General features: G+C 49.4%; 1 protein-coding gene across 1 annotated transcript in view; it reads right to left on the reverse strand.

The window, feature by feature from the left end:
- CORO2A (coronin 2A) overlaps positions 1-14,621 on the reverse strand; it is a 112,366-nt gene that overhangs the window by 51,744 nt on the left and 46,001 nt on the right. Inside the window, exons 2-3 of the mRNA XM_050948268.1 lie at positions 4,244-4,444; positions 610-726 (exon numbers count right to left, since the gene is read on the reverse strand). Of these exons, the coding sequence (XP_050804225.1) occupies positions 610-726; positions 4,244-4,444 (318 nt within the window). The remainder of the gene's footprint in view (positions 1-609; positions 727-4,243; positions 4,445-14,621) is intronic.

Raw genomic sequence — 14,621 nt, forward strand, 5'->3', positions numbered from 1 at the left:
TGCCAAACCCCCTTTTAATTTCGTTGAATGTCCCTAGTAGTACCTTACTCCTTGAGTGGTTCCATTTGTTTCAGTGAGTCTCCTCGTGGAATACTGTGCAAATCAATGGGAATAAGCAGAGGACAGACTCAAGCCTTGTGTGTTTGCTTGGGCCAGATTCTGACCTCCCTTCTACTTGTATTAATCCAGAGTGATTCCACAGAGTAGCCGAGAGAAGAAACAATCCTCAAGAGTTGACCACACCACAAAAGCATCTACAGCAGAGCATCCTTCTGCCACAGATTTTGCAATGTGCGCGGCCACATCTGTGTGGAAACACAGGGTTCTGAGCTCTGCACAGACATGGAGCTGATTTCGCCCCTTGCTTGGTTGCAAATGTAAATGTTCAATGTCTCGCAATTGGATCATTAGTGCTTGCTCAGGTGAAACCCCCACTGAACCCTACGGGCTTGAGTGTAATGAGGAGTGACTTTGTGGAAGAACACCACTTGTTAGCCCTGTTCAGTTAGAGGAGACCCTCTCACGGAGGCTCTTGCATGGTACTTTATATTTCTATCCCAACCAGGAGCATTAGCGAATTAGTGACATAGAGCGAGCCGGGAAACTTACAGTGGCATCTTCAGAACAGGAAGCAATTACAAAGTCATCAAAGGGGCTCCACTTGATGTCCAAGACATTTCCTCTGTGCCCGCACACCCTGGGGTAGTGAGGATCAAGCTTGCCTGTCTGAAAAGAACAGCAAGTCTCTGTTAGCTCAGAAAGGCTACATTTGGTCACAGAACAGCAGGAGGTCTCCATGCAGGCTGGCCCCACAAGACCGGAGCTAAGCTCTTTGGCACCTCACATAGCAAGATCCACAGTGCTCAGTTTACTGGAAATGGGTCCATGCTCACCCTTAAGGCCATGTCCTCCTTAGCTCAGGCCAGGCCTACAATACATACTTACTTAAGTAGAACTACTTCGCTCAGCGATGTGAAAATCCATACCCGAGTGATGCAGTTATACCAACCTTAACCCCCCCATGTAGACAGCGCTGTGTTGACGGGAAAGCTTTTCCTGCCGACATAGCTACCGCCTCTCACGGCGGTGGAGTTATTAAACTGACAGGAGAACTTAGAGCATCTTCACCAGAAGCATTACAGCGGCACAGCTGCATCAGTACAGACCTGCTGTTCGTCTTTGCCTTGCCATACTCCCCCTGAGCACCTTCAGGAGAAAAGCCTTGTGATGACTGAGCCCTGCCAAGGAATAGGGCACCATCCTGAAGCCACTGACCACGCCCCAAATGGTAAGAATGAGTAAAGAGCAGCTCGATTCCTAGCTCTCATCACAAGGGGGCTGTAATTGACTGGAATGCGTTTGACTGCAGACAAAGGGCATCAGGAAGACTCTACAGCTCAGTGCCAACCCTTGCTAATGGAAAACAGGAAAGTGAGTCAGTAGAGAATAGAAGAACGGCCCTCCTGGGTCAGATCACTGGTCCATCTAGCCCAGTATCTTGTCTTCCTACAGTGGCCAGTGCCAGAATCTTGAGAGCATGACTGAACGCACTCCTGTATGCACACCAGACACACCCCTGTAAAAAGCTTTGTATAAAAGAAGCCTCGCGAGGTGTCATTTGAAAAAAACTTGGGTCAATTATTGGATGGTAAATTTATGTAGCAACATTTATGTAAAGTTATGAATTCCCTCTGTATGATGATGTTAGCACATGTTGAAGCCCACACAGCCCTGATTAGATAAAAGCACAGGTCTATCCTAAACAAAGGAGTGTGTATTTACCTCACTTTACATATAAGTAGTAAGCAGAGTCCTTGAGACAACAAGAGGGGGAAGTGGCAGGATCCAAGGCAAATTTGCTTTTCACCTTATGCAGGGAAGAAGAGCGAGCCAGGAGCCCCCTTCACTCCCAGACTCCACATTGCCTTCCTGACTTCTCAAATAAACTTGGCTTTGAGGGTAATCTTCCAGAGAATCCACTTCAAAGGAGGACTGGACTGTAAAAGTGAGGGGCAAGAACACCACAACGTATCCCTCTCTACCCCTCTCTCTCTTTCACCTAACACGACAAAGGAACCAGCCCTTGGACTTCGGGAGTGAGCCTGGCCTGAAAATTTGGTCAGCAATGATACTGGGAACCCGTTGTAAGGCTTTTACCTTGAACCAAGTCTAGTTTGTTAAGCTTTAGTAACTAGGAAGCATTTTATCTTTATTTCTCTTGTAACCTTTTCTGACTTTAATGCCTTGTACTTGTATTCACTTAAGATCTAGTTCTTTGTAGTTAAATAAACTTGTTTTATTTTTTTAATCTAAACTAATCCAGAGCTGTTTGGGTAACTCCAGTTAAAGTCGCAAACTCTGGCCCTCTAATATCTGAACTGTCCAGCAAAGGGCACGTTTTGGGGAAAATCAGGGACTAGGAGTGTGGTGGAGTCACCCTGCAAGTGGGTAACCAAGGCTGCTGGAAGCCAGAGTATGGCTGGGGTGTTGCTGACAGGCTACTCAGGTCAGAATTGCTGGACCAGGGACTGCAGCTCTACACTGAGACTCAGGGTGACCTGCATGCTGTCTGGCAGTTTGTGCATTTCCCAGGTTGGGAACTACAGCAGCAAAGCATTGTGAGGCATCCAAGGTTGCAGGGCAGGTGGTGACAACCCCTCGCTGGTCTGTATTGCACCCTGGCATATGGCAGAGGGAATGAACAGAACAGGGCACTTATGTCATTTATCCCCAGTTGTCCTGTCCCAGCTTCTGGCAGTCAGAGGTTTTGGGACACCTAGAGCATGGTTTTGCATCCCAGACCATCTTGGCTAATAGCCATTGATGGACCTGTCCTCCATGAACTTATCTAGTTCTTTTCTGAACACAGCTATAGTTTTGGCCTTCACAACACCCCTGGCAATGAGTTCCACAGCTTGACTGTGCGTTGTGTGACGAAGTGCTTCCTTATATTTATTTTAAAACTGCTGTCCAGGATGGGGGGGGCCCGAGAGCAGTCCCTGCCCTATGTCCCCGCCCCTTAGGCTCCCCGCCCTGGGCAGGTGGAGGGTCTACAGCTGCCCAACCAGCGCTTACCATGGCCCGGCTGCGGCTCTTCGACACCCAAGACCCCACCCCCTAGCCAGGCTGGAACCCAGAGCTGGGTCAGGGTAAAAGGCCAGCAGCCAGCCGTGGGGAGCCATGGATCCCCCACCTGCCCTGGGCAGAGTGGGGACATGGGCAGGGGGCTATTCATGGGCCCCCCACCCCACCCCAGGCAGGTGGAGTGTGTGTGGCTCCCCAAGCTGCCCTGGCTTCCTGGGCCGCTCTTACCTGGACTGGGCTCCAGCTTCCAGCCTGGCTGGCGGGTGGGGCCTCGAGGGGAAGAGGAGGGGCAGGGGGCTGTGACTGTGGTGAAAAGTGGACAATCTAGGCCCATCCACTTTCAAAAGTGGGAGAGCCATGGCCCCTTGGCCCCCTCTGTTCCGGCCCCTGCACAGGCGCTGTGATGTGCTGTCCAGGCACCATGAGCCCTCTCTTCCCATGCTAAAGTCTAAAGCAAGTTGAATACAGGAATGCAGGACAGCTCTTAGCCATGTGCTTAACTCTCCTGAAGTGGGATCTAAATAAACAAATGTCAAATAATCCTCTGCTGTCATGCTCCAGACCGACTCAGCAAACTCGGAAGCAAGAATTTAGCTTTAACAACATGAATAATCCTACTAAAACCACGTGCTTAAAGCTAAGTGTGTGCTTCAGTGCTTTGGAGGATCAGGGGCCTATAGTGCTCTGCATGACCACGGAGTCTCCTCTATTCTTTAATCAGCAATTAGTTCAGAGGCCAAAAAGGCTCCTAGTCTGTGAACAAAAGCTAGAACCATGTAAATACAGAGCTATTTGCTCTCTCCCGTTCTACGACTGATGGTTATTTATTATTGCTTTGCAGTTGCTCCCAGAGGCATGGAAGACACCCAGACACTGTGGTGATGAGCATCAGGATAAAAAACATTGGGATGGATGGACAGACATGCAGACCCTTCCTGTGATAGGTGCTGTACCTCTACAAACATGTAACAGATGGTCCCTGTCCCAAAGAGCCTCTGGCGCTACCATGTATTTTGAAAAACAGGCAGCTGCAATAACCAAACCTTCTCATTGCCATCACGACCATCTGGGATCCCTGCTGCTCCACCTTCCCACTCCAGCATTGGCTATCAGGAAACGGGGCAGCCCATGCCCCCTGGGCCCAGCTGGCCTTGCTCACCTGATGGATGGGTATCACGAGGAAAGCCCCGCCCCCTGCACACTCCGTCACAACAGCAATGAAGTGGGGGTTGACAGCGCAGAAGTGGTTGTCGTGCACACTGCAGGTGATGGGGACGCAGTCGTAGCACTTCTCCTTGCTAGCAGGCTTGCCGTACACATGGCGGAACTTGGAACTCCGGTACTGAGGGTGCCATGACATCTGCAGCAGTCAAAACACAGGACAGATGGTGAGGCAGGGACCATCCCCTTGCGATCAGACATTGGTGTGGGTTTGAAATTCAGCCCAGCGCCTCCCATTGACTGATGCCTGCTTACACCTGCATTGCAATCAGCCCCAGTACACATCTGTCTCCAGAACACCGGGTCCTGAACTGCGGGCAGCAAATGCACACCCCTGGAGCTATTTCCCTCTCTTCTATATTGTGACACCACCACCACTACCACCTCCATTTCCCTTTTCAGACCACTCATGGCCCCGTCTCCCTTTATCTTATCTCGCCCCACCCCCAAGCTCTTCCCCAGGCCACCAGCGCAGTCAGCCAAGCCCAGCCCTGCAGCCACACCCGAAATCAAACTGCCAGCAGCTCAGCAGACACAGCATTGTGCTCTCCTGGAAAGAAGCCAAATCACTCCAGTACTCACTTGCAATGGGACTGGCCACCTGAGAGCCTTTGCAGTGGCCAAGAATGTCAGGCGTTGTGTTCCTCCTATAACACACACACACACACACACACACACTCCCCGCATGCACACACACATTCTAAACCGCTTGGTCCTGCTTTGAGCAGGGAGTTGGATTAGATGACTCCTGAGGTCCCTTCCAACCCTGATAGTCTATGATTAGGAGTGACTTGCCTGCTGCCTCTCTCCCTGCTGCCAGCCATACATGAGGCCTGCAATGGGTGGATCTAAATGGCACCCAGCCAGGCCACTGGATGTTCTCAGGTTGACCTCAGCACGACCTGGCACTACACAGCACATCTCTCCTGCTGTAGTGCTGGGAAAGCAATTGTGATGGGTTGGGTCACAGAGACCCCCTTGGGACTGCCACCTGATGTGCTGAGACTACCTCTGGGCTCATTTTCCCTGCCAGCCTGGGACTCCGGAACCCTGCCTTGTTGAGCCAGACACGCTAGCCTGCTGCAAACACAGACTCAAAGTCTGAACCACGTCCCCCAAAAGCTGCAGATTTAACAGAAAATGGCTTAAAAAGTGCTCCTGTCTCTAGCACCCAGATACCCAGTTCCCAATGAGTTCAAACCCGAAATAAATCAGTTTTACTCTATATAAAGCTTATACAGGGTAAACTCATAAATTGTCTGCCCTCTATAACACGGATAGAGAGATATGCACAGCTGTTTGCTCCCCCAGGTATTAGTCACTAACTCTGGGTTCTGTAATAAGCAAAAAGTGATTTTATTAAATATAAAAAGTAGGATTTAAGTGGTTCTAAGTAATAACAGACAGAACAAAGCAAGTTGCCAAGCAAAATAAAATAAAACACGCACACCTAAGCCTAATACAGTAAGAAATTGATTACAGATGAAATCTCACCCTCAGAGATGTTCCAATAAGCTTCTTTCACAGACTGGATTCCTTTCTAGTCTGGGCCCAATCCTTTCCCCTGTTACAGTCCTTGTTCCAGCTCAGGTGGTAACTAGGGGATTTCTCATGACTGCACCCCGCTTTGTTCTGTTCCACCCCCTTTTATAGCTTTGCCACAAGGCGGGAATCTTTTGTCTCTCTGGGTCGCCATCCCTGCTTCTAAATGGAAAAGCACCAGGTTTAAGATGGATTCCAGTACCAGTGTCCTGTGAGACCCCAAGCCTTCACTATTCCCAGCCTGAGTCACAGGAAGGCTTGCAAGTAAACAGAGCCATCTAGAGTTAGTTGTCCTGGCTAATGGGAGCCATCAAGATTCCAAACCACCATTAATGGCCCACACTTTGCATAATTACAATAGAACTTCAGAGTTATATTTCATATTTCTAGTTTCAGATACAAGAATGATACATTCATACAAATAGGATGATCACACTCAGTAGATAATAAGCTTTGTAATGATACCTTACAAGAGACCTTTTGCATGAAGCATATTCCAGTTACATTATATTCACGCTCATTAGCATATTTTCATAAAATCATATGGAGTGCAATGTCACAGCAATGTCTCCCTCTCTCATTAGATTTCACTGTATTGCCAAAGGGAATGTCCCTCCCTCTGATCCCAAGCACATAGATCAAAGGCTGGGGAACTCTCCATTCACTGAGGCCTGGAAGTTGGGTTTTACCACTAAAAGGGAAAAGAGAGATTAATAAACCCAGTAGGAACAGAGACATTCATTCCTTTATCAGAGGGGTAGCCGTGTTAGTCTGGATCTGTAAAAGCAGCAAAGATTCATTCCTTTCTAAGGCCAGCAGCTATTTTGCACCCGTCTGTTAGAGGATTGCACAGTACTTTAAATAGTGACCACGAAAGATGAATAAGAGTCCATAGCACATTGATATTGGCCCAATTCTGTGCATGGATAGTGAGACACCATGGGACTGACCTGTCCAACTGAAAATAGGCAATCAAGTAAATCTCAGGCAGTGAATACAATCCACGAATGGTAACACCCAACCCTGCTCAAAGGCACTAGACACCCCCATCAAAGCTATTCTTCCCATGGAAGTGTGACAATTGTACAAACTATGTCCCGTGTGAAGATCCTCCTGCTGCACAAAAGCATTTTCCCATGCATGAGGCCATAGGGTGAAAGTGGCACAAAACACACAGCAAGTGAAAGTTGCACTCTAGCTTTCCTGCACAGGGTGTGTGCAGTGCAATCAGCATAAGTGTACAAGTAAATTCAGGGTGAATCCTGGCCCCCGGAAGTCCAGTGGAGTTCTGCCATTGGCTTCAGTAGGGCTGGTTTTTAAGGTGCATTCAGTTTTAAACAACCAGAATGTTATTAGTAACCCAGGACTCAAGCCACCATCTCCTTGCTCCAGTTTGACACCAGCCCCCAGGACTTTCACCAGGAATTATCCCTCGCTAGACAATATTCCACATAAATACCTGGCTAAGCAAACCCGTGTGCCAGGCTAGGCAGCGAGTCCCTCAGCCTCTCTCCCATCATATATCATGAACCAATGGTTGGAAATTGAAGCTAGACCAATTCAGACTGGAAATAAGGAATACACTTCTGACAGTGAAGGTAATTAACCACTGGAACAATCTACCAAGAGTCATGGGAGATTCTCTATCACTGGCAATGTTTAAATCAAGTCTGGCTATTTTTCCTAACAGCTCTGCTCTAGGAATTACTTGGGGGAAGGTCTCCGGCCTGTGTGCTACAGAGGTCAGACTAGATGATCACAGTAGTTCTTCTGGTCTTGGAATTGACCATCCCAGCCCTGGCTCCTTCACAGACTTTCCTAGTAGCCCGTCTCAGAAGCCCCCATCACAGGAAACCTGCTGCATCAGCACTAGCGCTTTTACTCCTGCCACACAGCAACCAGCAGGAAAGTGCTTCTAAAGCTACAGTCGACTACAACAGGCCTTTCAGGAAGGTACCCAATGGCCAGGCTCTCCAGTGTCTTCAGAGCTGTCGACCCCTTTCACCTGCAGTGCCACATGATAGTGGGAGATGAATGTTGAGAGAGGAAGGTGTAACAGCACAGAAGTTCGCAGCCAACGTTTGAAGGGAGGTGTCTACAAATCTTCTGAAACCTCATCTGTGTGCCCAGTGCCACCTGGGGAGCCCTCCTCAGCCTCTAAGCTTCGTGACACTTACTACTGACATGTCAAACAGCAGGCCAAGCACTCCAACAATCACACATGCTCATGTGCCCACAGCACATGTGATGGACAATAACAAGACAGACATCTCTGTGACGGGTTGGGTCACAGAAACGCCCTCAAGACTGTCAGTAGATGTGCTGGGATACCACTGAGAACAAACTCCCCTGCCAGAGAAGGCTTCCCTCCACTCCCGCCTCGCTGAGCTAGACACATCAGTTGGCTACAGCACAGACCAAGAGGTTGGGACACACCCCCTGCAGTGCACAGAAACAAAGATTCACTTAGCCCAGGAGCTTCTGAGTTAACAGAGATTTCCCAGCACCCAGAATTCAGTCTTTCTGAGAGCCTAAACCCCAAATGAATAACAGACAGGACAAAGTAAGTTACCAAGCAAAATAAAACAAAAACACGCACACCTAAGCCTAATACAGTAAGAAATTGATTACAGATGAAATCTCACCCTCAGAGATGTTCCAATTAGCTTCTTTCACAGACTAGACTCCTTCCTAGTCTGGGCCCAATCCTTTTCAGACCAATGTTGTGGTTTTATGGCCTGGGTCCAGCAATCACTCACCTCCCCGTAGTTATAGTCCTTTGTTCCAGTTTCTTTCAGGCATCTCTTTGGGGTAGAGAGGCCATCTCTTGAGCCAGCTGAAGATAAAATGGAGAGGCTTCCGGGGCCTTTTATACTCTCTCTCTTGTGGGCAGAAACCCCTTTGGTTCTTCTGTGCAAAAATCATGTTCCCAGGAAAGCTCAGATGTGGATTTGTGTCTCTGAAAGTCCATTGTTAGTTAAGTGTTTCTTGATTGGGCACTTACTCAGAATAGTCCTTTCTCAAGAAGCTGACCAAATGCTTCACTGATGCTACTTAAAATCAAACACATTGAGATACAAGTACACAGCCAATATTCGTAACTTCAAATACAAAAATGATAGATGCATACGCTCACAGTTAAAGCCAATATCATCACAATATCCATCCGCTGCTGTCCATCAGCAAGGCTCCCCGGGCATCCCAAGCACTCAGCACAGGAAGCATTCATTTGAAAGGTTGTCCAGTCAGAAACATGGCAATTATCTTTTAAAAATTGCTTTGATTGGGTTTTAAACTGTATAGTCTACGAGAGTTAGCAGTGAGGCGTGCCTCCTACTGGGCAAGCCACGGTGTTCAGACCCTACCCCAGAGAACTGCACAGCTCTCTCTCCTCGATCATTGTACAGTGTCCGCTCGTTACCCTTGCTGCTGCTAACTCTCACAATTATACCATCAGTCTCACAATACTGAGTGTTTTTCTTCAAGTTGCAGCTCCTGAAGCAAAGTGACTCCGTGAGAATGTTGGCTGTCATCAAAACAGAAAGTCCGTTTTTAGCCCTTGTGGCTGCAGGAACACACAACTTGATAGCATCGAAAAGGCTCAGAAACAGGAAGGCAAATGAGCCGATCTAAGCATGAAGCTTCTGGAGTGGCTCAAGAGCATGAGTACCAACCTCAGGGCAAACTGTTAGGAAGCAGGGCACAAACTCCAAACTGGCTGTGAGTTCTACACTTCGATTTCACCAACCAAATACCAAGGGTTAACTCCTCAAGCACTACAGCAGCCTTAAGAGGGGTCACAGACGGTCCCCTGGGTACTCGGACCTGTCTTGCCACCACAAGCTTACCTTTGTGATAGATGGTCCCTTTAAACCAGAGGTTCTCAGGGCATGGAATGTATTCGGGGTGGGGGGGGCAGAGTGTGGTCAGCTTTAGGAGAGCAGCAGCTACTGGTCAGGCACCCAGCTCTGAAGGCAGTGCCACTGCCAGCAGCAGTGAAGTAAGGACAACAATGCCATACTCCACCACCCTTACTTCTGGTGGCAGCACTGCCTTCAGAGCTGGTTGCCCGGAGTCAGCAGGTACTGAGGCTGAAGGAGCCAGCTGCTGCAGTGCCGGGGAGGGAAAGATGTCCGAGTCAGGTCTCACTCAATTCCGGTCCTCTTGCAAGCTTGACTTTGGCACCAACAATTGACTTTTCTCCTGGTGCTTTCAGTGCTTCTTTTTAGGCACTGGAGAAGATCATCAGTGCCAGGACTCCTGACTGGCAGGAGGAGCAATCAACACCAAAGCTGAAGTGCTTGGTGCTGAGTCTGAGTGCAGCTCCAATGCTGGTCTTAGGGCAGTCCCATGAGGAGGATTTTCAACCTCCCTGCCCAGTCTTTCTTGGTGCAGGGTTTGAAGTCCCTGCAGATCTGGAAGTGGTCTTTCCTGTGAGCTTCCCCATAGCAGTTGAGACAGCTCCTTTGCAGGCCGCTCAATGGCATCGACCTGCAGCAGGAAGCACAGGGCTCGAAGCCCAATGACCGAGGCATGCCCCAGCACTGGGGAGCAGACAAGCCTCTCCAACCAAGCACGAAGGTTTCCAAACACACTAACTACTGTGATAGACCCAGGCCAGTTGGGAACAGCAGAGTAGCAGAAGGTAGATATACTGGCCACTGGATTAACAGTTTTCTGTTCCCTGACTGACCAGAGCAGGGACTGCTCCAGCCCAATGAGAACACCTGACTCCAATTAACCTGCAAAGAGTCAGGTGAGGCTATTAAGCTAATGTGACCACCTGACTCTAATTAAGGCCCTGCTGATACTATAAAAGGGCTCACACCAGTCAGGCTGGGGAGAGCCAGGAAGCCAGAGGATAGGAAGTGCAGCCGAAGGGCTGGTTAATGAAAACACCCTCAAACCATCGTTAAAGGAGCCCTAAAGTAAGGGTGAAGCAGGAGAGCTGTGGGAAAGTGGCCCAGGGAAATGTAGCAACTCTGGCAGTGAAAGGTTGGCTGCCAACAGCTGCTATCATTAGGGTCCCTGGGCTGGAACCCAGAGTAGAGGGCAGGCCCGGGTTCCCCGCAACCAACCACTACAGGAACATCTCCTGAGAGGGGAAGCCAGGCCCCTGTCAGGACAGGAGGCTAAACTGTTTTGGTACCAGGACATAGGAGCAACAGAGACTGTGGGAGTTCTTTCACCAACTTCCTTGCTGACTTATGATGAAAAGGGTTCAGTAGACTGTAACCCTGGCCCTAGAGAGAGAAGGGCTACGTGGGGGGTTGCAGTGAGCCTCTGAAGCTAGCAATAAACACCTGGAAGCGTGGGACCCATAGGGACAAGGTCGGAGCTCTGCGACACTACTAACTATCAAGCTAACGACACTACAATAACTATGTGAACTAAGAAAGAGAAGGAAACCACTGGAAAGAACTGCCTGAGCAATGAGGGGAGGTCCAGCAACCATCATGAGCGGTAAGAAGGAACTAAAGGGGCGTGGGGTCAGCGGGGCCCCCTATACTGGTGCTATGGGCATGTGGCACTAAAGGGTGCTGGAGCCAACCCACTGGATACCCCTAAGGGAAAAAAATCCAGTAACTGTGGTTGGGGCGTGCACACACCTACATTGGAATGGACATGTGCAAGCATGTGAAACAGCAGCAGCAGCCTATCTCTCTACAGTTATTCAGATTGACAGGATCTCCTTTCTTCAGAATTGATACAACTGTTGTCTTTAGCCAGTCATCCAGTACCTTCTCTTGCACCCATACCATCTTATTTATTTTTCCTAACGCTTTGAGAGCACTTGTCCCACCAGCTGTTATATTGTCTGTTCCTGCAGCTCTCCCATTTTTAACTGTTTCACTGCTCTTTCTATTTCTTCTTCTGAGGATGGTTCAGTGCTGATATCCATTCTGTCTTGCAAGCTGCCCTGTTCATCTAGCATGTCTCGAATGCTTGCATCTGGATGAACTACAGGAGTCAGCACTTCGTCAAAATGCTCCTTCCATACTTCCAGCACCTCGTCAACATTTGTAGTCAGTTCGCTGGTATCTTTCTTGCTGCTTGCATCGTTGGCCTGATGGTGTTTCCATATTTAACCCTTCTGCCCCTCTGAGTTGGCAGCAACAAGAGCCGGGTTCAGTATCCATGGGTTTCATTTCAATAACACAATGCAAAACCGGCTCGAGCCCCCAGCCAGTGACCTGGGACAATTACATACCACCACCCCCCCCCGGGCGCCTCTAGGAGGCAATACTTCCCCACTCGCAAGCACAGAGTCTGAGTGTAGTAAAATCCTTTTAATAAAGGAGGGAAACAATGCGGCATCCCATTGGAGAAACACCACAAACAGGATAATAACACAAATCATAAGCAAAAAACCCACCTCCAAGTATGTTTGACAATGTCCTTTTCCCCTTAGGGTCTTAAGTCCACTCACCCCAAAGTCCAACAACCCAAAAGTCTCTGGTCAGTGCTACCTCAGAGTTCAAAAGTTTATCTGCAGAGTTTTACCCCCTCAGCCTGAGTGGAAATGGGGGGGGGCACACACACACACAGGGTGTTAAGGGGCACCTTACGTGGGCCAGGGCCAACTGCTCCGCCTCTCCGTGGAGTTCTGCTGCAGCCTTCACCACGACCAGCTCCACTACACCAGCTGTGCCGCTCCAGCTGTCCCTGCAAACCGCTCCACGGGCTGATCCAACATGCTGCAAACTGCTCCGCTCTGCCAGCCACTTAGCAATAGATCTTCAGGCTCCCATATTAGTTAACACAGCACTCAGTGATCTCAGTTCAGCTCTTTTAGTTATTTCAGCTTGTAGTAGGGGAGCCCCAGTGCTGGTGCACCATTGGCCCAACGTGAATTCAGCTCAGCAGCCTCTAGATGGACTCCTAATGGAATCAAAATTAGCTCTACTCTTTAATAGTGGAGAGAGGAGGATGTGCAGTTGGTGTTCCAGGCCCTCAAAAGGGGCCCATACCATCAGGTACACACACCAGTCCCCAACCTCTCTCAATTCACAGGGTTTTGGCACTCATGTCTCTTGCCTAGCAAGTGCTACTTAATTTATATTGAGACATCTCTGTCATAAAGCAGTCTCATAGTTCCTCATTCACATAATCAGGGTGACAACACTTTATTCCTCCTGCCCCAACAACAAAGAAATTGGGGATCCCAGAGCTGTCAAAATAACCATCCCAGGCTGCAGTGGGCTATGCTAGATGGGGTGGGTGTGCCAATGCAAATACCTGAAATTCCTTTCCACACTCCCCATAATTCACCACCAGATGTCAGGGTAGAGCTCATCCTGACTCTGCTTACACATACAACTTAATATTTTGGTGTATTGTTTTCAGATCATGTTTTCTTGACACCTCCTGGAGTTGTTGAGCCTCTTCTTTTCAGAGCCTTGGCTCGTCCTATCTTTGGAATTTCTTCACTGCTTTGTGCAATGTATTTACTTCCTCTGCTTTCCCAGAAGTCTTGGCTTGTTTTCATGTTTCCTGGAACATTCTCTTTTCAATGCTTGTCAAGGTTTTCCTGACAATAAACTGAGCTTGTTAAGTTATTGGAAGGCATAAGCAAACAAGGAAAAGCTGGACAAGCAATGTTGGGTGTAATGAGATATTAATGTGATTATACAGTGTTGACTTCCATGGAGTTATGACAATTTACATCAGCTGAGCATCTGCCCCTTTCATTTCAAGTATCTCAGAAGAAGGACTATAAGCTACATCCTGAGAATACTGGTCAGTTTTTTGCTGAGTCCTTATTCAGGCAAACGCTAGCTCACTGGGAGTTTTGCTGATTAAAAATGTAGTCAGGCCTGAATTTTCCTGCACCTTGCTCAGTGCTGCATATACTGCCAGAGCATCACCAATAATCCCAATAATTCACTGAGGGGTCTTCAGCTCAATAAAACTGAATCCAGCTTCCAAAGGGTCAGTGCATGAGGCAGGCTGCCCTTCTGCTCCCCTGGCAATGCAACTGCCCTAAGGCCAGAGATTACCCGGTTTTAGTCTAGAATGACCAGGTATCTGGTTTCCGACTAGAATACCCAGTCGAAAAGGGACCCTGGCACATAGGCGCCGACTCCATGTGTGCTCCGGGGCTGGAGCACCTACAGGGAAAAATTAATGAGTGCGCCACACCCACTGGAAGCCAAGCTCTCCCCTCCTCACCTCCTTCTCCCCCCTTGAGCGTGCCATGTCCCTGCTCCTCCCCCTCCCTCCCAGCGCTTCCCTCCCCGCAGCCCCTTAACAGCTGTTTGACGGCACTTAGCACTTTTTGGGAGGCAGGAGGAGAGACAGGGATGCAGTGTGCTCAAGGGAGGAGGCGGAGAAGAGGTGAGGCAGGAGTGAGGACTTGGGGGAAGGGATGGAATGGGGGCAGTGCAGGGGTGGGGCCGGGGGGGTCGAGCACCCACCGGGCAGAGGGGAAGTGGATGCCTATGCCCTGGTGGTTCCAGTCAGCACCGCCAACCAGGCCATTAGAGGTCCAGTCAGAGGTGCTGCGGCACTTAAGGCAGGCTATTCTCTACCTGTCCTGGCACTGCGCTGTGCCCCGAAAACAGCCAGCAGGTCTGGCTCCTAGATGGGGGAGGGGACGCTACGGGTCTCCATGCACTGTCCCCATTGACTGGGAGCCACCCAAGGTAAGCCTGCACCCCAACCCCCTGCCTCAGCCCTGAGTCCCCTCCTGTACCCCAAACCCCTCATTCCCAGCCCCACCCCAGAGCCCACAGCCCCAGCCTAGAACCTACACCCCCTCCCACACCCCAACC

The sequence above is a fragment of the Gopherus flavomarginatus genome, chromosome 3 (assembly GCF_025201925.1).
Source record: "Gopherus flavomarginatus isolate rGopFla2 chromosome 3, rGopFla2.mat.asm, whole genome shotgun sequence".
Lineage (NCBI taxonomy): Eukaryota > Metazoa > Chordata > Testudines > Testudinidae > Gopherus > Gopherus flavomarginatus.